This window comes from Agelaius tricolor, unplaced genomic scaffold, assembly GCF_023055355.1.
Source record: "Agelaius tricolor isolate 1412-34295 unplaced genomic scaffold, bAgeTri1.0.p SCAF_17, whole genome shotgun sequence".
In the NCBI taxonomy this organism is placed as follows: domain Eukaryota; kingdom Metazoa; phylum Chordata; class Aves; order Passeriformes; family Icteridae; genus Agelaius; species Agelaius tricolor.
Window position 1 is genome coordinate 9709307 of NW_027269277.1, and position 24794 is coordinate 9734100.

The 24794-nt window shown below is 40.6% G+C and overlaps 1 protein-coding gene across 6 annotated transcripts in view; it reads left to right on the forward strand.

Annotated features, from left to right (window-relative positions):
* The window catches only part of GRIA3 (glutamate ionotropic receptor AMPA type subunit 3), a 145340-nt gene that overhangs the window by 67659 nt on the left and 52887 nt on the right, over positions 1 to 24794 (forward strand). For 5 of the 6 annotated variants that reach the window (XR_011681565.1, XM_071442408.1, XM_071442409.1 and 2 more), the window contains exons 5-9: positions 14201 to 14254; positions 15717 to 15878; positions 19674 to 19841; positions 22133 to 22237; positions 23535 to 23642. Coding sequence is in view for 5 of the 6 variants with exons in the window: in XM_071442408.1 (XP_071298509.1) it covers positions 14201 to 14254; positions 15717 to 15878; positions 19674 to 19841; positions 22133 to 22237; positions 23535 to 23642 (597 nt within the window). In the remaining variant the exon portion in view is untranslated. Of the gene's footprint in view, positions 1 to 14200; positions 14255 to 15716; positions 15879 to 19673; positions 19842 to 22132; positions 22238 to 23534; positions 23643 to 23998; positions 24776 to 24794 lie in introns of those variants that run through there. The other variant, XM_071442410.1, reaches the window with a different exon arrangement.

A 24794-nucleotide genomic window follows, 5' to 3' on the forward strand; every position in this document is an offset into this window, starting at 1 on the left:
GTCTGGATTTGCATATTTCAAATCTAGCGTTTTATTGCAGTTTAAAAAGTCAATTCAGTGCTGTGTGTGGAGTTTAGGAAGGCTGCTCAGCTGAGAAGCTCTAACATCTGAGCCTGGTACCACTTGCTGATGCACATTTGCAGGTGGGCTTGTTTTTCCCAGTGAGAACAAAAGGGAGCCAAGACACCCTACCTGTCTGAACTGCTGTGTCAGAGCACTGGTGGACAAACTGTGTCCCATAGAGGGCTGGTACAGGCTGCCTCTGCCCAGCTGCCTCTCCATCCCTCTCCCTTTTTTGCCCTCCTAGGAGCAGGAATCCAAAGGTCAAAACCCTCCCATAAACTTCTGGGTGTGCTGCCTCCCCCTAGAGAGGGGGTTTATGTGGTTACTGTGTGGCACTCTGCTATTACTCTGAGTCAGCAGCAGCACTTGCCAGTGACCCTGGATTTCAGAGGCTTAAATAGAACTTATTCAAGAAGAAAAGTCATAGCAGAAATAAACAGACTGTAAACCACTAAACAGTCTACACACGCACTGAGTTTGCTATCAGACTTTTGGGCTCTTGGCCAGCCCATTCAGCAAGCTTGTCAGAGCTCTGCTCCAGGAGCCATGTATCATGGCTTTGTGTTAGTGCTTGCATTCAGTAAGAGTGACCTCTTTTCCTGTGTCAGGCTGGTCAGTGTGTGCACTTCTCTTCCTTTGATCCTTTTTTCAACCAGTTCAGACCAGGGTGTATATATCTTCCAAAAATTCAGGCTCATCCAAAGACAATTACACATCTGGGGATTTTCTTCTGAGACTTCAGGTCATTCTGGAATATTCTGTACGTTCCTCCAGTGAGTCAGTGACCTTGAGTATCCTGTATGCCTTTAGCATATGGCACGTGTGTGTGAGTCCCTACATTTCCAAGACCTGTCATATGAAGTATTTCTCTTCTCAGGGCTCTGATACTTGATCTTCCCAGCTGTGAATATAAGGTCAGGGAAAGAGGGAACCTCAGCTCCTACTCTGCCTGAGTAACCTATTTTGTGCCAAATTTCATACTGTGGGCTGATTTGTTTTCATTCCCCATTCAGAAGATTTTGTGATGAGATTTATATTTTGTCCTGGAGGTGGATACCCTGCCCTAACCTCTTCAGCTGTAGAATAGAGGGAAGCTGAGAAATCAGTAGTTATTCTGTAAATTGCCATCTGTTTGTTCACCTGCCCTGTAGTTCTATAACCAATGAGCATGTGGATCTATATCCCCCTTGCACAACAAAACTATATCCAATTCAATCATCTACTGGCCTCTCAGGCATACAGATAGCAGCACTTATATCATGCAAAATTCATAAGCTCCCCACACTTCTTGTCCCTTGATGCTAAAATATTCTGTATTTCTTCACAGATAGATATAAAATTTTGTTCTCATAAACAGAAGAACATTTTCTTCTGAGAGCTAACAGTAAGCCTTAGCCTGTTCAACCATGTATTTAGAGACATGCTTTTGAGTTAAGAAATATGTTTTTCTAATTCTCAGGATAATAAGCTGTATTTCAGACCAGAGTGGCTTTATGTCCACTTAGAAGAAAATCTCCTGAGGGCAAACGAGGAGGAAGAAACTCCATTCAGAATCAAAATGGTGAAACTTTACAAAAGACCTGTTTATTCCAGAGCCTGCATGCTTTTATCAAAAGGATGCTATCTCCAAACTTAGTCATGAAGGTTAGGCTCCAAGGCAGTGTCTGTATTAAGTGAAGGCATCTCACAAAGCAAAAGCAATATTACAGCAGAGAATGCAGTCCCCAAAGTTTTACAATGACAGCCAGACTGTCAGAGACAACTTAAAGTGAAACCTCTTTGGGATTAAGAAGGGTAATCTGATTGCCTGAACTCTGTCCTGTGCTCGCACTAACTATGACGACCTTCAAGTCTGAAATTCTGAGATTAGGATGGAGGTGTGCAGGTTTTCAATACAGCCCCAGCTGCATCTCCCTGCAGAGCTGCTCAGATCTCAGAGTGAGCTCACTGCACAGCAGCTTTCACATTTAGGGTGTCATAAGAATAAACACAGAACTGCAGTATTGGGTTGATGAACAGTCATTAAAAATAACAATAGTGAAAACTGTAATTGAAAAAATTCAAGACCACTGTCATGTAAACTTTGTGCTTTATGTGTTCCATTATAAACAGATAGTCTGGGGATGGGGGTTTGCCTGTGTTCTCCATAGCAATTTAAAATACAATTGCTTACAAATCCAGAGGGCCACTTGAAGCAGAGCCATGAGTAGCTTCAGCTTCTGCTTTGCTTTTGAAGCCCAGCAATGCCATGTCCTCTGAAGGCACTGCCCTGCTCTGAGCAGCCCCTCCAGAGCAGTGTGCCTTCTCCAGGGCTCAGGGCTCAGCTGTGTCACAGGCTGATTTTATCTTCTGTGTGGAGCAGTGGGGTTCAGCTGAGGCTCCGAGAGAGTATCTGCTTTGTAGACTGTTGTGTAACATCACACTGAAACTGGTACAGTTCATTTTTACATTTCCAATGAACTAGAAACTTAAAATTTAGGACATTTCTTCATTAGATACCCATGAGTATTGTTGAAACCAGGATGTAAAGGAGAATGAAAGGTCACTTCTTTCCCTTCACACCCAGAGAGTTTCAGCTGCTCCCAAGTCCATGTGGACACATGGGGAGGAAAGGGGAATTACTTAGGTCAGGCACCCTCAGGAGGTGGCCAGCAGAAGAGGGAGAATGGGGATAAGTCAAAAGTGACAGCTGTATCTGCTTAAAGGGCCTGCTCCTGTCAGCAGAAACTCACAAAGGGCAGGAGATGAATCGCTAAAGCAGAGACAGTAACATCTTGGGTTAATTGCCCCACATACAGCACATTTCACACATACCTGAGGAAAGAATTTCTAGCTTGTAAAAAGGAATGTCTCTCCAAAGCCATCATCCAGATTTCATAAAACAAGCCAGGTTCTAAATGACAGGAATTTATCAGAGCATTATTAGTCATTCTGCAGAATGATTGAAGTAATGGCACACAAAGCTTAAAAGTGTTCAAAAGACATTAAAGCACAGTTTTAAATGTATCTGATCAGTAGTAATAATAATTAATCCAGAAACATCTCCCTGTGAATGTGGAAGCTTCTGTATGTGGAAGCTTGCTGCCAAGCAACTATTGTTTCTTGTGCCAGTGGTGTATGAACCTGAAGTCAGCATTAGTTTTTATTTTTCTGTGATTGTAACAGTTGCTCATTTTATGTTTTATGATAATTTATGGGCTATTTATGCACATGTCAATGCACACACATGCATCTGCTTGTAATACTTTGCATATTTTTACCACAATATTTGTAGTATTCTGTTATGCTGTTACAGTCATACTTGCATGGCAACCTCTGCATTGCCATTAAATGTACAGAGAACCAAAATCTTTCTTTAGTTATGCTGTTGCAAGTACAGAGTCAACCATTATCCTGAAGATCATATTTATATTGATATCACTGTGCTCATACAGAGATTGTATTTGCTTTAACTTCAGTTAATTGGTAGCTGTAAAAGCCCAAATGCTGCATAGCTCATCTTTCTATGCAGCTTTTCAGTGCACAGAAATGATGCATGTCTTTGCCCTGAGCCCTCTGAGGGTCCCACTCACTGCTGAGCCTGTGTCCACACTGTGTGAGCTGCTCAGGTTGTTACCCTTGTGGACCCTCACCTTTCCCAGCTGTTGCATTTGGTGAGCTTTGGGAGCAGATGGACTCATGGATGATTCTTGTGCTATACCTGGACTGGAGGAGGGGATTTGGTCTTTAATTAGTTCTACAGATATTTTTCAAAAACAACATTCACAAGAAGTGTTTTTAAGACACAGAGTATTTGAGGGAAAGGGAGAGCTGGCTATAATTTGTTCAACATGTGATTCCCTGAGTTTTTGTCTTTCCCTATTTGTACATCTCTCCGTCTCTAATAGCTTTGGGAATCTTTATCACCTCTTCTAAGCTCCTGACTGATTTTCAAACCACTCACTCAGTCATCTCCTCCAGGCTTTAAAAATCAGTTTGTATATAAGTTGCTTTGTTTCAGTCCTGGCATTTAAATGTGGTTCTTTCTCCTTTTACATAAAGGATAAGCCCTTTCATCTTAGCAGACATTACCTTAATTTCTGCATCTGTCTCTCAAATAGTTTAATGCTTGAAACTCTGCTTCTAACCAAAGCCTTTCCTTAATTAGTTTCCAAGGCAACCAACCATCTTGGTGACAATTCAGATGAACCAACTGCAGGGAGAGGAAGGAAACACACTATCAAAATGAATAGTGATAGCACAGTACCACTGTGCAAACAGGCCTTGTACATCACCAGAGACAGCACGATAGTTCTGGTGTCTCATCAGTTCATTTACAAGGAAAGAAGTAAAAGAAAAGCTGCACAAGAGTGTGTGTGTCTTTTGTTCACAGCTCACTAAGCTGGGATTAATGGCTTCAGTGTGATATGGATCACGTATCTGGGGGAGGAGGGGAACCACTGGGGCTTTCCAGGGCCCCTCATGGACCAAGGTGTTCCCAAGTGCATCTCATAGAGCACAGTTACAGTGCAGTTCAGATTTTCAGAATGGGGGCTGCTTCCCTGGGCTTTTTGAGCCCAGGTGCTGGTGGTGCAGTCTGGAACACCCTGGGATTTCACAGCTACAGACTTGTGGGGAGACATCCCCAGAAGTGAGCTCCAGAGCAGTGAGTGATCAAGAGCTGTGCTGTGCTTGCTGCAGGGTCCGGCTGGGTTTGGATCAGGCATTCTATGGCAGAGCACATCCCAGTCCAGGCTCTCACTGCTGGAGCTGGACATTCATATGGGACTCCTGTCTCTTAACCCCTCTTAGCTGTGCAATTCCACCTGCCTCTGGGGAGCAGATTTAAGACATCAGGGGGAGCTTGGATTATTTTTATAGATAATCAGGCCCATCAATCAACATAACTCAAATACAAACTTACCCCACAGAATCCAACCAGTGAGGTGGAAAGCAGTGTTATAATTTTAGAGAAAACTAATGTTCCATGGCTTAAAAAAAGCCCATGTTACTAAATTAAATTTGTTCGTGTCACACCATAGTCATGCATGCAGAGGTATAATGGTGTATATATTATTGTAAGCTCTGTCTTCCAAAATGTGTAATAAATAAAACTATCAACATAATACATAGACACTTAAAAAATACCTTAAGTATCTTCTATCCTGGGAAAATGCATGTAAAGAATCAGAAAAGAAAAATATTGCTGTATCTCTGTTACCTCATATGAGTAAAACAGGCGGCCCTGCTGCATAAAAATCTAGTAAAAATAAATTAACCCTTCATAATCTTTTTCAGTTCATGGTTTATGCACCAAGTTATATGGGAATACTGCAGAGTGCTGCTTATAGTGAAGCAGAATAAACCTTTCAGACTCTTTGAAAGCATTGAAAAAAGCAAATTGAGTGCAATTCCAGTCACAGTAAAATGCTATTTATAATAAAAAATAAGAAAAAGTAACCTTGTCTTTCCTAGAGGAGATTGCACTATTTTTTCTAAATTTTGTAGGGCATTTGAAAAGGAAAGGAAATGCTTAAAAAAGGAAAAAAAAAAAAAAAGAATGGCTACTATTCAGTGTTTTTGGTCTGCTTGAAAGCAGTGCTCTGCAGTACAGAACCCCTTCCAAAAAATTCTCGTGTGAGCACTGGGGCTGAATTACTGCGACACTTCTGGGTTATATCCAAATAATAGTTTGAAGTGATCCTGACATGCAGTAATAGTTTATATAAGCAGAATTCTTTATCCAAGGACTCTTGCCCAATTCCAGGGAATAACACTGGGATTTTACTCTGACATGCTGATGGGAAGTACGGAGAAAATGAGAAATGTGTGTTTTTAAAATGAAAACTGTGTGACTCAGTTTACCTAATTTCTTCCTTTCTTCCCCCAGTGAATATAGATCCTTTTATATTTTGAGCAGCTAAGACTGAAGAAGTTTATGCTGTGGGATATGAAAAGAAGAAATGAGCATTGTTTATGTGCGTCTGTGATTGCAAGGGTGTGCTCTGAAGGGTGTTGGATGTACAGTTTCATGGGTTTCATGGAACTGGAAGCCAAAAGGGACAGTTGGGTGTCTCCTGTGCCACAGGGTTTGGGCACATGGTCCAAAGGGCACTAAAGAGCTGCCTATTAGTGATGTGGATGCACCATTAAATTGTGGGACAGTGCTGGCTTCTGCTGAAGGTTTGGACAACTGAGAATAAATGTAATATTACTATTTTTAGCAATCTTTGTGAAAGTGACTTCAGATGTTGTGAAATTTAGGGAAGCACTAAGCTAGAAGTCAGCTTTGGTAGTGGTGGTTTTGATCTACCTGATATGGACTTGTAGTTCTCCAACAGCTGCTGGGGAGCAGGGGGGCAGCAAAAGGAAAGAGAGGGCATGGGAAGCTGGAAGTGGGGATGGTGGGACCATGTTAAACAGGACTGGAGCTGGCTGCACTGTAGATTGAAGGAAATGTAACTACAAATGTTGCTAGGAAAGCAACTTATCTGTGATTTCTGTGAGATCTAAAGCCTCCATGGGAAATTTTAGGTGAAATTTAAATTTCATAAGAACCTAGGATTTTACAGAGGCTTGAAAAAGTGCTGGAACTTCCTTGAATGTTAAATCATCTTTCATGATCATTTCTTGAAGGAGGATATTTCTCAAAAAATATACTAGAACAGCATAGATAATTTAAATATTATCTCCTTAAAATTACCTGTGTGTGAAAACCACTGCTGCAGGTTAGTGTATGTAATAACTCATTTGCTTCCCATAAATACAGCTGCAAAAAAACTCCTCCAGAACACAACTGGATTTTTAGTTCATTACCCTTACTCAAGAATCTAAAGAATTCACTATTTAAAAGTTTTATGACACATCTCTTCAAAGAAGCTCTCTGGGAACAAGTATCTTTCCGTGAAGGTATCTTGGCAAAATAAGGGGGAAAGGTCTCAGCAATTTTCAGTATCCTTCTCATATGGCACAAAGAATTTTTGTTTTGGTTGTAACAGCCCTTTGTATCTGATCATGTTTTTAGTGAACTAGCTTCAAGTGATGAAAGGTAGTTTAAGTTTTGATTATTTTTGACATGAAGGTCTTTGTATTGAAGGACGTGAATTGTGAAGAGAGATGCAGTCCTGAGAGATATAACACTGGTTTTGTCTGTCTGAACAAAGAAGAAATTTTGATAGAAAGTTTATTTGATGATTTTTTTTCCGTTTAAGAGTAAATAATTGTGATTATGAATGGCAGTTACCAGAGATCATAAAACTCTTCATCTCTGAGTGCTTTGATCCGACGTTTTGCAGTCGAATATGTCCTTTAACAATAATTGTGCCAACAGATCAATTAATGTGACAATATTGCTAAGTCATATCAAGGAAAATGAGTTTAAGAAAATTTTTTCAAGGCACAGAAGATTTTGTCAGCACAGTGAAAGAAATTAGGGGAAAGCATCATGCCCTCAGAACCAATGTTGCAGTTCATACTTTTTTTTAACATAATTTCTAATGTAACCTTTTATGCACAAATTAAATGTGTATTCCACTACACAGTCTTCAATCAGCAAATGTCAGATTAGTTATGGGAAAAGAAGTTGTAGCCATATGGAGGGAGAATGGAGCACAACACATCTTTCAGATGTTGCATTTCATTACCCTCCAAGGACTAACATGTACAACCACCATCTCTCTGGAGATGGCCTAAAAGCAGAATTTCACTCTTGATGTGACTATCATGAAGGAGAGAGGCAAGGCAAAGAAGGACACGAGAAGGGGGCCAGAGGGGGAAAAACCTAATGAAGTGCTTCAGAGGCATCAATTCCCTGCTTCCTCCAAGCACATCTTTGTCCTCTCCTTCCAGGAGATTCCGGTTCTCTAGGAGAGGATCTCCCGTGAGAGATTCGCTGCGGAACAGCCAAAAGCTGTTTGAAGAATGTTTTATATGCCCAAACAAATGATCTTGATATTGTGCTGTTGAAAAAAGTGAAGGTTTGGTTATAAAATGTAGGCACAAATGTGTAAGGTGGCAGTAGCATGGAAGTGAAATTTTTAGGTCCATGTACTGCACAAAAATACAAAATACATCACTTGGGACTGTGTGGATTTGTGACATTCTCTAAAGGGCAGGAAAGCTCTGAAATGGTGGATGAATTAATCTCAAATATATATTCAGTTATTTTTTATCTCCAACAAATAATATGTGTGTGGAATCTTCATCTTAATATTTAACACATTCTTCATTTAATATTTAACTCAAATTTAATATAGTACTCATTCTTCATATAAATGAAATCATTGTTTACTGCATATTTTACAGCATCACTATCCCTGGTGGCCAGATTCCTGTCCCATTAATACCAAGTGAAGAGATAAATTGCCTTCCCTGGGTTTGCACTACAGTTACAGTCACAAGGTTTTGACCCTTTGTGTGAGGGAAGCAGCTCCTGCAGAATATGGAAATGGTTTTGTCTGTGCAGAATTAAAGGCAGGGCAGGCATCACTTGTTTGGCAGTGACAGACCACCAGTAGCTGGGATGGATCTTTTGTCCCCCGAGATTGTGGTTCCTCATATATTGGCGCTGATGGTGTTGATGTGATAGAGTCAAAATCATGACTCAAAAAAGCCCTTTTTTATAAATATACTGAGAGAACATTGAACCTTGTCTATTGTTTATAATCCTCAAAGGGAATATGGTCTTCCTTCAGAGGCTTGTGTGTAAATTGGAAAACAGGTGAGTGGGCTTTGCCAGCTTACAGTAAAATTGAGCTACTGGGGTTACAAGGGATCTTATTTTTACTGTGGTATCTGGTTAGATGAGGAAAGTCCTGTTCCCATAGAAGTTTCATTTTCTGTTCTCCTCCTGTTTTTCCTACTCCTGTCTGGAAAGTTTACATGACAAGAGGTGACCTGTGCAGAGCAAACACAGTGAGGAATGATGGTGTACTACTGTCCATTGCTCACAGGGTCACTGACACTCCAGGAGGTGACTCCTGCAGTGCTGTTTGTAGTGCACTGAGGCAGAGAACTGCAGTGTCATGGCTGCAGACCCCATAGGCAGCTCCCCAGTGCAGGAAGGGTCTGCAGGAGTGGGCAGCAGGCCAGGGAGAGGACTCTGCAGTGCTGCAGAAGTTCCTCCTTCTGCTGAGGGGTAGGAACAGAACTGAGATGCAGAACTTGCAGGTGGCACTCAAGAGAGGTTAAACATCTTGCTAACATCCTGACAACTTTTTGGGCCTTGCCTTCAGTTTCATTGAACTAATTGGATGGTCACCCTGATACTCTGTTCCTCTCCTTTCTTCATTTTGTCCTGAAGACAACTGAGCTGGTAGCACTGGTTCAGTAGGGTGCTGCATCACCAGGCACAGCTTTTCAGTCATTCAATCCAATGTAGGTAGGAGCTGCTCAGGTCTGAGATAAGCTTCAAGTAACTCCATCCTCAGAACAGAAATGCTTTCAATAGGGCTAGGAGCTAGAAAACACCTGACCTGCTAGCCAGGTGAGAAGACAGTGTGCTCCACAACAATTTGGGCTTGCCAGACAGTTGTTGCTATGCTTGATATCCCTCTGGTCCCATGAAGTGCAATCAACACTGAGAGCTCATCCTGATGACACTGTTAAAATTTTTTTTATCCCTGAGTCCATTTATCAGTTTTGCTTGTTTGCTGTGGGAAAGAAAGAGTTGTGTGTGATCACTTCTGACATTTACTCACTGCTTTGAAGGCAAAGGTGTCATAATTATATTTCTATAGTGAGGTGTAAAGGCACATTACTGTCTAACTGGGGGTAGCTAAGTTCTCCTGTCCTCAGAAATGTGCATATACACTTGAAAAACAGTAGATTCTTTTTTAAGTGTAGACTTTTTGTAACAATGGAACACCAATTAATGTATAAATAACCTCAACAAAAACAACAAAACACTTTTTAACTCTGATCTTGTGGGAAATTTCATTTTGCTTACTACTGTCTTACTAAAACATAGGAAAGAAGAGCTCTAGAGTTAACACTGCCTCATTGTTCCCAGATATGGTCAAAATGGAAAGACACATTACAGCAGGTCAGATCTCTGCCTGTCATTCCATTAAAGTGGCATATTTCTCCACTTGTCAGGTATGAAAAGCACAGTAAAAAAATTCAGACCTTCTTTGTGGTAATACTGCCTGTCAGCATCAGTATTTTATGTTATGGAAAGATCTAATAGACTCATAAAATATTGTGGTTTCAAGCTGTAGATGAGGTAATCTGTACTTTTGTGATCTAGTTTTTTTATTTATTTTCTCATTTGTAAATAAAGGATAATATGTCCTTTGATCTGACATCCTGGTCAGACTAAACTGACCAGATGGCAGTGGATTCAAGTGTAAGAAAGATATGCTCCTTACAGGTAATAATTGGACATGGTAGTTTTCCTTTCAGTGCTGCCAAATTCATGATAGCTCCTTCTCTCAGTAAAAGTGCAAGCATATCCTCTTAGCTTGTATTTTTCAATGCCTTTTTGAAATTAAAGCCCACAGAGGCAGGAAGGTGGATTTAAAAATGACTGAACTGCTGGGCTTAGAGGGTTGTAATCAGCAACACAGAGGCCAGCTGGAGATTAGTTACTATTAGGGGTACCCTGAGGGTCCTGGGGCTAATCCTGTTTAACCTCTCTCTGAGGGATCTGAAGGTTGTGGGATGGAGTGCAGTCTCAGCAAGTTTGCAGATGATACCAAATTAAGAGGAGTGATACACCAAGTAGTTGTGCAGATACACCAAGCAGTTGTGCTATAATACTTTGATAGGCTGATGAAGTGAGAAGAATGGAACCTCATGAAGTTCAGCAAAGGGAAGTGCAAAGCCCTGCACCTGAAAAAGAACAACCCCAAGCACCAGTACAGACCGGGTAGAGGCTCCCTGGCTGGACAGCAGCTCTGCAGAGAAGGATCTTGGGGTCCTGGCAGTCGAGCTGACCACAAGCCAGCCCTGTACTGTCACAGCAAAGAAGACCAACAGCATCCTGGGCTGCAATGGATTAGCATGTCAGCAGGTCACTAGAGGTGACTCTTCCTTTTTACTCTGCTGTGGTGGGGCTGCATCTGAAGAGCTGTGTACAATTCTGAGCTCACCAGTGCAGGAAAGACATGGGTGTCCTCATAACAGAATTGTCATTATTGCTCTAGAAATACCACAGTGGTTCATACCAACTTAATATTAGCCAGTTAATAGCTTTAGTTCTATCCTCCAAAATTTAGGAAAAATCTGAAAAGTTAAAAATTTGTAGTTGCCTACTTGCTATAATGATGACTGATGCAGTGGAAACACAATTGTCTTTATGCTTGCATTCAAAAAATAACTCCCCTAGGCAGAAGGAAAAGTAAAATTGCCAATGGTGATTTAATTTGTCAATCGGGCATATAGGTCTGGACTTCAAGTAAGCCTGCTGCTGACCAGCAGGTTTTACTTTTATTTTGAAAGCAGATACATTTTAATTATGTTCCCTCTAGATGTTCTCTCAATTAATTTGGAATATATAAAGAGTTAATTAAAAATACAAACTTTATTTGATTCTATATCAAACCTGACATTATGATCTTTTTATCTACAAAGCAAGAATTATGTGGGATCAGAAATCTGAATTATTCATTATGGTTTCCAGCTATTTTTTTCTCTTCTCCTTTGTTCAGTGTAAAATCTTATAAGCTTTTCTTTCAGTCAAGGTGAAAGCAATATTAAGTCTCGGAAGTCAAACTTACGAAAGACATGTAGCTCTGTGAAATCCTTGCCCTGTAATCCTGGCTTTCTATTCACCACCACTATTCAATATCCCACTTTCTGTATAAGCTTCACAATATATCAGCAGTTGATGAGATTTATTTGTTATACTCCTGTTATGCTGTTATACTTCTGTTTTCCTTCTTCATAAAAAAGCTTTATCCATCACTTGGCTCCCCTGGGAGTAACACATGTCTGTGATTGTTTCTGCTGGGCTTGCTAATCCAGCAGCTCCCTTCAACATGCTGGACAGTTGGTGCAGGGTGGAAAGTGAGGGAGGAGGAGAGTTGTACTTGTTAAGATTTAGGACAGCTGTGTAGTGTGTTGTGAATTTTAAACACATTGTTAAGATCCAGTTCAATAGTTATGAGCCAATGTGGTTGATTGTATGAATAGAAATGCTGTCAGGTCACTTCTGAAAGATGCTTTATGAATTACAGCTTGACTGTAGTACGTTGGACCTCTCAAAGGTTTAATAAACAGAGTCATTTTGAAGACATGACAACAGATGAGATGAAAGTTGAGTCTGATCTATGCTAATGAGTCCTACATTTCCTATTTGCAGTGTTGCTCCTGAGGCCTGTAGCAGTTCCATGTATGTTTTTCTTACAGCCTCCGACTTCATCTGTGATGATATTTTTCTCTTAAATAAACATATTTCTGCATAGAAACGTAAAAGATTTCTTATTTGTTGTTAAGCTTAAAACCACAATTGTTGTTCTTAAGTTTTTTGTCTCTGACCTGCCTTTAAGGTGAAATTAAAATGTACAGAGAATTCAGTATGCAAATAGCATGCACACCAGATGATCTGAAGGAAGCCTGCACATTTCCACAGAAAACAAATGTGAGTGTAGGAAAGCAGATGCTTTCTACCAACAGAGTGTACATACAGTTCTCAAGAGGACCTGTACAACAGTTTATTTTCAGGCTGCTGGAAGTATGCAAATTCCTACAGAATTAAATGTGAATTTAAAGGAAATGGCGTCTATTAAGGACAATACTACCCAAAGAGGCAATTAGGAACTTAATAATTTAATCAAGAACTTGAGCAGGCTCAGCAGTATATCTAAAGTCAGTGACTCAAATGTCATCTGTTTTTAGCAAAGATGTTAAATGGTTATGTTTTCTTTTAAAGTGTGGTGTTTGGAGTGTGTTTCTCTGATCATGGAGTAACTTTGTATGGTTATGTATAGATTTTCAGATGGTTCATCAAAAAGCATCATCTGTTTGCTTGAGCTGCTTGTAGGACATATACTGCAATAATAATTGTTTATTATTATGTTTACTGGTTTTAACCCAGCAGTCCTGGGTAGAATGGATTATGTCCTGACATGTGTGCAACCATCACAATTATAAATTAAATTTTACTGGTGGATGTTGTTCCATTTGATGGCTGTGGGACTGGATGGATGTTTCTGAGGTTATAATCTGAAGGCAAGGGCACGGTTTTGCACAAGTGGCATTGCTGGTGAGCCAGGTGCCCTCTGTGTAGACATGGGAAGTGTTTGTTTTCCTTCCTTCTGCAAAAACACAGGATTCCTGGAGTGGGGGAAGCACACAGGATGGCAGAGTTCAGGCTTGCCGGACAGTGCTGCCTCCACTGCTCCCCGTTACCCTCAGAGAATCCAGCTGCTGAGTTCATCCTGCTGCCCTCTTGCCCCTTAGCAATTCCATTTAATGACTGTTTGTACAGGGAGATGCCCAAGTGAGGTCAGCCAGGGCAGGAGATGTTGCTTTATGGAATGTGCAACATAACATTTAGTGGCAATTTTGACAAAACATTGTAAGGTCAGATGTATCCATTTAGAGGCACCAGAAATGACAGGTTTTCAGGCCTTTTGGAGCCTGTCAAAAGGCAGTGAAGGTCACCGCTTATAACTTTGGGGATTTAACTTTAGACATTCATACATGAAAAGACTTGGCCAGGGTTCTTGTAGGGAACTCCCTGTACAACTTGGAGCCTGCCCAGCCCTGCTGTGCTGGTACAGGTTAATAAACACAGTGAGAGGCTGGGCAGTGTCCTGCACCTCTCCTACACTCCACAAACAAGGAACAGAGTAAACAGGAGTTTACTTTTGGTACAGTGTTACTTCATTTCAGAGCAGAAATACTTGAACTGATAACTAAAATTAACCTGGTCAGCGGGGAGGACACTGACCACAAGAGTGAATTTGCCAGGTAAGGTCATCTCTGCAAGCAGACTCTTCCCAGCCCTGTGAGTTACTCTTTGTTGTACTCTGCCCATGTGTTCGAAAAACATAAAGGACTACATCTTGTCTGTAATGCCACAGATCTGCAATACTTGTGCTGCCCATGGATTGAACATAGAAGATTATCAAAATGTTCATTCTCTGTCTCTTTTCCACTAGTTAAGAGTCATCTTCTTACGACTGAATAATCTGTAATGTTTTTCTCCACACAGGTTGTAATCCTCGGCAAACACTCTAGAGGCTATCACTACATGCTGGCTAACCTGGTAAGAACTTTTCTTCATGGAAAGTATAGCTGCATTTTAGGGGGTAAAATATTCTGTTCAGGTTGTGGAAACTTTAATCAGGAAGTGGAAAAGCATGGATGAGTACTTAGATTTTGAGAAATTGCTTCAGTAAATACTATAACTGGTATGTCATCTCTACTCAGTTTCTTTTGTCAGAAAATGTCATGTCCTCCACTAATTTTAAAGTAATTATTTATATATTTTCCAGTAAGTTCTATCCTCATAAATTAGATGCTTCTATCCTCATAAATTGTGACTGTAATTTTCTATAAACATATTTTGAATTTTAGCATTCTAGGAAAAATAATTGTAGCATGTTTCTGTATAAGTGGTAAAAAGCTGCAAATTAGAACAATTCTATCAAGTAAACCACCAAGGCTGTTTAGCCTTTCTTTTGTATTTCAGAGTGTAGGGTTGTGCCTGTGTATGTGCTGACCTACCAGGAAGAGGCTGTACATTTCTATCTGTATCAGAGCTTTTTCTGGAGAGTAGGATTGACTTTCAGGGGTGTTTCTGATGCTTTTGAAACACCATTTATTTAAATTCCTTACAAAAAGTCTTGTATTGTAATTAATCCTGCAGGAAGACTCATTTTTAGGTTCTGTGCATACTGAGAGTAGAAAAATGTGAGTTTTTCCAAAACTCTCACTTTCTAGTTGGCAATCCTAATTACTCAAAGATTCTCTGTATCCATGTTTTGGTGTGATTAAAGCAGAAAAGACAAATTTTAAAATGTCCTTATTTAGTATAAGTACTGTATGACTTTAAGATGCATCATTTTGCATTATAAGAAGCAGACGTGATCTCACTGATTAGCTCGTGCATAGAAATAGAGGTTCTTATTCTGGGTTGCCTTTTAGTATGTGTAACCATTGACATTCACATAAACATGACTGTAATCAAGTCATACTAATCAAAAAGACTCCAATTTACTGCCTCAGGTATAAATAACAACAGAGTGGGAGAGAATCATCCCATTCTGCTTGCACGTGACATGCTGAGTGATGCTGTTATGGAGAACTGCCTAGCAAGAGATGGAGTGGTTTTCTTTCCCAGCCCTGAACCTTTGTGTTCACTTTGCTGTACAAATGGGATTTGAGGTCCTTGACCAGTTTTCACCATGATTAGGACAAAAGAGGAAATGGTACTTCAAGTTCCCCTGCTGTTTTCTTTCTGACTGGCAAATATTACCTACCACATTGCCACAACCCAGAAGGGAAGTTTTCTATTGCAATAAACAAGAAGATGTTTTAAATTCTACTCTATGCCACTATCAAAATCCTAATTGTGATAGTAGTTGTCTCCTTGGTAGAATATTTCAGATAACAAGAGGGACATTAGGCAGTGTCCTTTGTGCTGCACTTGTAGCAGGTAAAACTGAACCAGAGGAAAGTGGCTTTGGATGACAATGATTCTTTTTTCTCTACATGTGTCCTCCCAGGGTTTCACAGACATTGTTCTGGAGAGAGTAATGCATGGAGGGGCCAACATTACTGGATTCCAGATTGTTAATAATGAAAATCCAATGGTTCAACAGTTTCTACAGCGCTGGATGAGGCTTGATGAAAGGGAATTCCCTGAAGCCAAAAACTCACCATTAAAGGTATTTATTGTAACCTATCAGTGATGGACATGATATGCTTTTAACAATTCTTTGGGAGTTTGTAACCTCAGATATGTGTTTGAGTATGACACAGATCCCCAATGAGAATATGTCACAACATTCACTGCCCTTCCAGAAGAAAGAGGCAGAGGCTGTTGCACCAAGTGCCCACCATGGTGGGAGCTCCTCAGAAGCAAATCCTGTCACTGTGCAGTGGATATCAGAACTTCTAATGTGAACTTCTTGAGTTAGTCTTGGGCTGAATATGGGGGCTAGTTAGGTTAGATTTTAGATGCAAAATGTGGATTACTAGTCCATTTTAATGGTAATAGAGAATTTCACATGCAAAATGAAGTAGCTCTGGATTCACTAAGGAGCCACTGCTGCCCTCCTAGGTACTGCTGGCAGTTACCCTCATAATCTAACCCTCTGTTTTGCACCACTGTCCTTTACTTAAATAGTCTGGCTATTAAAACTGGAACCAATACAATTTTTCAAAATTTTTTATTAAATTCCCAGGTTCACCAAAACTGTCACAGATTAGATTAAGTAAATATACCTGTTATCAGGAAACCTGCAACCTATTACTATCTCACCCAGATTTTTTTCTACCTCAGCATCTCTTTCATAGAGGGGGGATGCTGTTCACTGTCCTGTGAAGGAGTGCATCAGGGAAACTCTGTCTAGGCACAGAAGTCATAAAACCTTCTAGGAGCACTGCATATTAGTAATGTTCCTTCTTTCTCTTCTTCTTTTGGTGAGATCTGTTTTTTTTCACTGCTATGCATAGGTGAATGAAACCTGGGTATGGTAGTATACACACTGGTATCTTAGGGCAGCCAAACCTAAAAATCACTGCCCTGACAAGACAGTTCATGTCTTTCATGTTTGATTTGGGAAGGATGCATGCAAATTGATGGAACAGATTTAGAATTCAAAATTACTTTGATAAACTGGAGTAATATCTCAGTATGAGTAAGACAAAGTTCAGGAAAGCATTAAAATACTAGATAGGAAGGAAAAATCTACTCCAGTTCCATGCATGGGGGGCAACAGGGCAGGCAGTAGCCCTGGGTTGGGCTACAGACAGAAAAGGAGCTGCTTACAAGGGTCTGCTCCTTCTGGCAGTGCCATTCATTAATGACTGGTGCCATTTGGAGATACTGTTCCTGGCATCATGACATTTCTGTGAGGGAGGAAAATTTTCTTAATCCAACGCCTTTCTGGCATTTCAGAGGAAGCAGAGGAAGGCAAACAGAGGCCCACAAAAACCGGATTAGTGTATTGTGGCCTGTGGATTAGGACTTAGTCCTGCTTTCTAAAGCTTTCTAGCCGTGATGCACAAGTGAAGATAAGTATCATACTAATCTTAAAAGCTCTGAAATATACAAAGTTAACCTGCGATGATTTTATTCCACTTGAAAGCAATTTACCTTGAGGAAAAAATTATTCTCCCTCCTTAAAAAAGAATCTTAAGTATATGGTAGAAACACAAAGATTACATTACCTTTCCACAAATGTACAGCTCATTATAGAAATGTGCACAGTGTTTGTCAATCTGACAAAAAGCATACTTAAGAATTGATGTACAATATTTTTGATTAGGAAATAAAATTGCCTAGAGATTAAAGTCCTGATGTTTAATTTATTCTGCATTTTATCAGCCTTTCCCTTCTTTCTCTCTTTTTTCTCTTTGCATGCTCATGCATTTATAAGTAGAATTCAAATAAAGTAGAAAATTAGATAGCTCTCTTGGCATGGCTTGGAAGGGACTGCATTAAGGTTACTGACAATTGACGCAGTCTGCTGAAAAAATTATCAATGTGTAAGTTTTATGTAGTGCTAGATTGGACAGCTAATACAAGACTTTTTTTTTTTAATACAGGAACAAATACATTAAAATTACTGTCCAGTTCTGTATTATTGTCTGGATTGTGACGTATATAACCTTTGTTAACTTTCTAAAAGAGGAGAGAGTGATTATTGCAAAGCATCACAGGGAGAGGTAAAGGTGGGCAGGATCAGAAGAGTGCCTGTGCTGTACAGTCAGAGCAGGAACCACCACCCACTCCCAGTGAGTTTAAGCTGCTGTCATTTAAAGCTCAGTGAAATGTCTGCTCTATCACCTTCTTCACAGCCCTACCTTTGCACTCCTTTTTATGACACAATTCTCTGGATCTGCACATGCAGACAAACCTTGTTCTGTGCAGAGTTCCTGTGGCTTGTGTCAAACTGAAGAACTTGCAGTAAGATAATACTGAGTTATAAGAAATGCAGAACCTCCAGTTCTACTATTCTGCCCTACAGGATAAAATTAATTTCTGAATATAATAAATCTTGTTAGAGAGTAGCTGAACATGCATCTGAAACTTGGATTTCTGCCTTTCTAACTCACACGTGGGCAGCAGGTCTTGTGGCCTGAGCTCCAGCACGAGGTTCCTTGGGAGGCAGAATCTCTATGGGACCACAGACAGCCAAAAGAAGGGCAGGTGCACCTTCTGTTCTCCATTTCTTCCTTTGTTCTCTTACAAATTATGTGGAGGAATTGAGGTTCACTTACAAGGGACTTGAAATCTGCTCTTACAGACTGAGTATGTTCAATTGCTCCCAGCAGGTCCATGCTGAAAGGGTCTCCTCTACACAGAGCCTGGAATTACAGGTGTGCTGTAATGCCAGTGGAACCCAGGGGTGTCATATACAAAGCCAAGGCCACTCTAGGAGGGAAGAACTTTCAGACAACAGATACATATGGAAAAAATACCAAAAAACCCCCTCTTTGATGACATTTTCTAGGTGATACTAACTTTATAGCATTGGGGTGTGTCACCAGATAACATGCAACAAGCAGTGAATGAAGTTGACAGCAACAAGTTAAGTTGTCTGGGGATTTTGTTCCAGAGCTGCTGTTCCCCAGAGCTTACCACCCTCTGCAGATTTATCATGAAGTAAGGGAAGGCAGATGGTGAATTACCAAGGTGATGTAATTCCTAAAGTGTATTTTGTGATTACTTGCTTGTATAGCTGTTTTCTAAGAAAAGTAATCTTATCTATTCCTTGCCACAGATGCTACCTAATCAGGGCTGTGATCCAAACAGAAATGATTTATGTTAACTTCAAGTCAAAGCTCTCTTGGCAATCTTGTTACAAACAAAAAACATACCTAATGCAAAAACTCAAATATGAGCTTTCCTTTGGTATCAGTATGGTCCAGCATGGAATGGCAGACATTTGTAGTAAGCTCATCTAGATGAGCAAGTTTCCAATTAAGTTGAAATTGTATGCAGCTGTGAACTGGTATTGTTATTTTGCTGCTATATGCTATACAGAATGAAAATATTTTTAATTTGTTAATTGGAATAGGTGGAATTGTTACAAAGCACCAGCTGAAGGACAGAGAGGAAGCAAAGGGTCCACAGTTGATAAGACCTCATGGGGTCAAATTTGGTTTTCAAAGTACAATTCATCTCTCTAGCTTTCTGGAGACAGGAATACCTCTGATTTTTCCAGCTCCTGTAGTGATATAAATTATTTTAAAGAAGGTTTAAATCCACTTACTGATAAAAAGAAACTCCCTATATGGCAGTGTGAATTTGGCTCACTGGTAATGTTGGGTCCATGGAATTTTTGCTTTATGTAGCCTTGCACCTCATCTCTGAACAGTGACAGCAGATCAGTCACCAGCCCTGAACAGCAAGCATGATTCTCCTGTTCTAACAAAGAGGAGGACTTGATGTGATGCCTGGGGCAATTCTAAAATTGCAGTTTGTTGCTGTATTTTCTTTGTGTCAATTGCAGTACACGTCTGCACTGACCCACGATGCAGTGCTGGTGATAGCTGAGGCTTTCCGGTACCTCCGAAGGCAGCGTGTGGATGTCTCCAGGAGAGGCAGTGCTGGAGACTGCCTGGCTAACCCTGCAGTGCCATGGAGCCAAGGAATTGATATAGAAAGAGCACTGAAAATGGTAAGGGCAAAGATAACAGCTAGAGAGCAACAGCAGCAATTCTGTAGTGCTTGTGTCCTGCTCCAGGAGCACAGAGCTTCTGTGCTCACACAAACAGCTGCAGCTCCTCAGGGGGAGCGAAGTAAAAACAAAGTTAATGAGGAACTTCAAAGGATGGATAAAATATATTCAGTAGAGGGTAAGGTGTAGCATACTAGCTCTCAAAACTTTGGCCAAAATCCCTGTGGTACTGATGCAGCAGCTGCCTGATTGTCCCCACCAGAGCACCTACAATCCCCCAGCTCCCCTGTAAGACCCCAGCTCCCCAGGAGAGTAAGCATGAGCCATTTTGCAATCAAACATGCACTGGGGGTTTGTAAAGTCAGGGTGAGCCTGCAAATCTGACTAACAGAACTAGACTGGGTCTTTGGTACATGTGTTGTAATTCTTTCAGGGACAGATGTGTTTGTGATCTTAAATGCACATGCGCAGTTTTGATAATTTGCCAGTAAAAAGTCAACTCAGGTTGGTTTAAAACAGTGGAGCAATTGTTGTTGGTCATAGCAGTACTGATAGATATCAGCACCATCCTGAACCTAGGAACAGTTTTGTCTCCAACCAGTTCTGATTCCTGGCATGACTTTGCACTCAGCCAGATTACCTTCTGCATGGCCAAATTTTATATCCTTAACACTAGTTATGGCATGGGATCCTACCTCACTTAAGTCTCTAGTATTGTTGATTTTTTAACTCTTTTTAGTCTGCTATTTGTGTTAAAGCAAGTGACTACAGGAAAAACTGGATAATGTTTTTGTACATACAAAAGACAAGGTTGCTGCTTTTAATGTGGCTCAAATAACTCTCAAACAAACCTGTTAGCATTGATTATATTAGACAGACAGAGCTGGACACTTATAAATAGTCACTCTGCAATTGCCTCCACATGCTGCCACCAAAAGTGTTAGAGTCCTGGCAAGCCTTCCTGCCTCGGTGCAGCCGGGTTTTGCAAAGTGCTGAGTTTTCCCACCAAAGAGAAATAAATTAAATTTGAAGCTAAAAGGTGTCCAGTGCAGGAAGCTCATGTCTCAATGGGCATCAGGATGGAGCCAGTGGAACAAGCTCTGTGGGACACCCAGTCACTGCTGTGCTAAGGTAGCCAGACAGCTTCCAGTAAATGCCAGAGGCAGGCACAGCAACTCACATCTGGATGCAACTTATGTGTCAACTACCCTACAAATACATTTGCTCAGTCCACAGTTGATAAGACCTCTTGGGGTCAAATTTGGTTTTCAAAGTGCAATTCATCTCTCTAGCTTTCTGGAGACAGGAATACCTCTGATTTTTTCCGGTCTCTGTAGTGATATAAACTATTTTAAAGACGGTTCAAATCCACTTACTGATAAAAAGAAACTCCCTATATGGCAGTGTGAATTTGGCTCACTGGATAATTTTGGGTCCATGGAATTTTTGTTTGATGTAGACTCACACCTCATCTCTGAAGAGTGACCAGCAGATCAGTCACCAGCCCTGAACAGTTTGCCTTTGACTAGTCTAGCACCTCTTCCTGTAACTTCTACATTTTTTGCTAAATATTAAAGCTAATTTTCCCCTACTGAAGTTTGAGACTGTTACCTTTTCTGCCTGAGATGACAGCTTGTCAGTGTTGATAAGTGATAAAGGAAAATGCCTCACCCTTTCATACAGGGAAATAAGAAAGGCTTTTTTTTGAGACAAAGTACTTTATACTTCCCCTTCAGATGATTCATGTGAGTAGGTAATGATAATGACTTACTGTCTGTACACCCATCCATCCTGCCTGAGACCAAAACCCCATAAGCAGTAGAGACAATTGTCTGTGCTCATTCAGAGAAGACATTCGTTCCTTTCTTCTACACTGGGACTGATCTTAAAATAAAGCACTTCCCAGAATGAACAATGAGATGCCATTCTGGTCTGTACTGCAGATCACTCTGTGCCATATTGTGAGGGCTTTAACTGCACTAATTGTTGCTTGTGCTTTGCTGATGCTCCATTCTGTACCAGTGAGCCCAGCGTGACCAAGCATGGCAGGATCAGTCTTTCTTACATTTAACATACCTGCAGGGCTAATTTCATTTAAATTCAGCTCACTCTGGCTCACTCTGAGTCACCAGCTGAGTGCTAACAAATATTTACAGCTGGAATTCGAGAATGGGGACTGGGGTTGTTTTGAACAGTACAATTGGCTGTGTCAGAAGCAGTACAAGTCTCTTACATAGATAAAAAATAAAGTGAATCTTTTATTAAAATACTTTTCTGTTTATTCCCTCAAGGTGCAAGTTCAAGGAATGACAGGGAACATCCAGTTTGACACCTATGGGCGGAGAACAAATTACACAATTGATGTGTATGAAATGAAAGCTGCTGGGTCACGGAAGGTGAGCTTCAAGACATGGATCCAGATTTCACATCATCTCAGATATTTATTCCAGCAAACCAATGAAATTCAAAAATACCAGAGATGCAGGGTCCTGAGGAGTGCCCCCTTCATGCTGTCTTCCCTATCCCAGGAACCTTGTTGCATTCAGTTCCTGGACTAAACCACTCACCCTGCTGAACATCTTCACTGGTTTCCATGTCATCTTCAAACACAACTTTTTCCCTTTAAACCCTTCTGGAGCTTTTTCACTGCCAAGCATAATACCTGCTGTCATGGTCCTGTGCTTAGTCCTATCTTCTAAATTCCTCTCCATCTTTCCCTCCCTCTCCATATTGGGCTTTAGAGCCACAGTGAAGCTGGAATCAGTGAAACCTTCTGAAATGAACAAATTAAGTTTGGTTTTATTTAGAATTTCATAATAATTCTCTTGTCTGCTAAATAAAGGATAATCCTAAGAGGGATAGTTGCCTAGATTGGTGTTACAAAAGAAGTTTAAGGCAGATGTCCAAAACCATTAGGTAGACATGGTCACAAAAGTACTGAGAGAAGAATGTGTGTGGGTGAGTCTCTTAAATCCCCTGATTTTACCTGGACATAGGTTCTTAACCTGCTTGATCACCACTGAGACTCCTTAAACAGTTCTGCACCTTTGATAACCAAGTCCCTCTAAACATGGCCCAGACACTCAGGGGGGTGCAGAGAACAGTGTTACTCCTGTGTTGTGCAGAAATACAAAAGCCATTGTGATAGCCCAGTGATGCAGCCAAAGGTCAGCACCAGGCAGCTGATGAAGCCACCTCGTGCTCACAGAGGGGTTTGTGTCCCACACTGGAGATGATGCAGCTGTGCCTGCATTGCCAATGATGTCTGTGCATCTAAAGCCAGCTCAGGTCTGCAGGTCTGCAGGTCTGTATTGGATAAAAATCACAAATTCAGAGAATTTCACTCAGAATGCTGTGCAGTTTCTTTTCTTGTCTGTAGTATGTTCTTGTACTGTGGATATATGGGAATTTATTCCACAGTATTATTATTCACTGATCTGAATTGAGATAGGGAGAATTTAATATGTATTTTCACTTAGATTTGGCTTGTGCTGAGTTGCTCTTGGGCTTGAGAACATTGTTTCTTTCAGGAAATGGAAGTAAAGCTAATATAGTCCTTTAATGACAAAAACAGTGAATGAGAAATGTTACAAAGCCTTAGGTTTTGACAATTGCTCTTACAAATTCAGGTACCATCAGGTACCAGAGTCCTTGTAAAGGTATGTAATGAGGTAACAATCTCCATTTTTATAGGCTGGTTATTGGAATGAATATGAAAGATATGTGCCAGCATTAGATCAGCTGCCCTCTAATGACACTTCATCTGTGGAGAACAGAACCATAGTAGTTACTACCATCTTGGTAAGTTTTATGTTTGTAGTGTGTTTGTGTTTAGGAAACAAGGCACGAGACTCCTGAGGTGTGTTAGACACCTTGGCAGGAGGCAGATATTCAATACTGTGTGAATTCAAGTGACTGGAAAGTTCAGTATCTTCCAGAGATGTTCTGAGGGCTTGACCCTGCTAACTTATGTATGTATCAGTCAGTCTGCTCACAGGAGGAGCTCACTGAGCTCACCATTGAGCTTTGCTGCTTCCCAGACACTTGAACTCAATTAAGTGCCTCATGTAAGTGAAGTTATTGTGCATGCCTGTAAATGAGCACAGAGATTGATTGGCCTTTGTGCTGTAGAGTCAAATCTTGCACCCCTCACTCAGGTACAGCTCCTGTAAACTCAGCCCCTGTGGACTGAGTAAGGGTGGCACAATGGAGCCTGTAGACAACTGGAACTGCTCTAGCACTGGGTGAAAAGCAGCCTTTTCCTGTGCAATCTCAAAGGAGCAAAGCTCTTCATGTGTGTCACGAGCAGCAGCACCTGTGTCAGTCCCAACACCTCTACAGATCTGCTCTGTACAGCATTCTTTGGGACTTTTGTGCTTTTTACAGTTTTACTAAGCATGAGTTAATTTTATGCTGTTTCCTGAAGCATTGTATTTTATACTCCTATGGATTTAGTGAGATATAATCAGCATTTCAACTAGAATTTTCCAAGAAGGCTAAGGGAATTCAGTGACAAAAAAATGCTGCTGAGGATTTCAACCTAGCTTCCCTTAGGTTTCTTTGAAAATATCTCCTTCAGAGCCCCATTTGTGGCCACTGGGGCCTTAGGAAATTGTGGTGATGGTACAGGTGTTGAATATGTCAGTCTTTAAACACTAAAATTTGAGTTATTGCTACAATGATGCTACTTGACTGTCTGATCAGGCCTAATTCTGCAAACAGATGTGTGTATTAAAAAGTGCTGTTTTCAATGGCTCCTTACTAGGAATACAGTCAATAGTATGTGTGGCTGTAGGATCAGCCAAGGAGTTTTATGCAGAAGTCTGTCTAATTTCTGTACCAAAGCAGGAAATATTGTAAATATTTGCCAGTAACATAAAGGATAATAACAGCTCTCATTTTGTGTGGTTTACAGCTGTATTTTACATTCATAGACTTTTGATCTTTACTTTT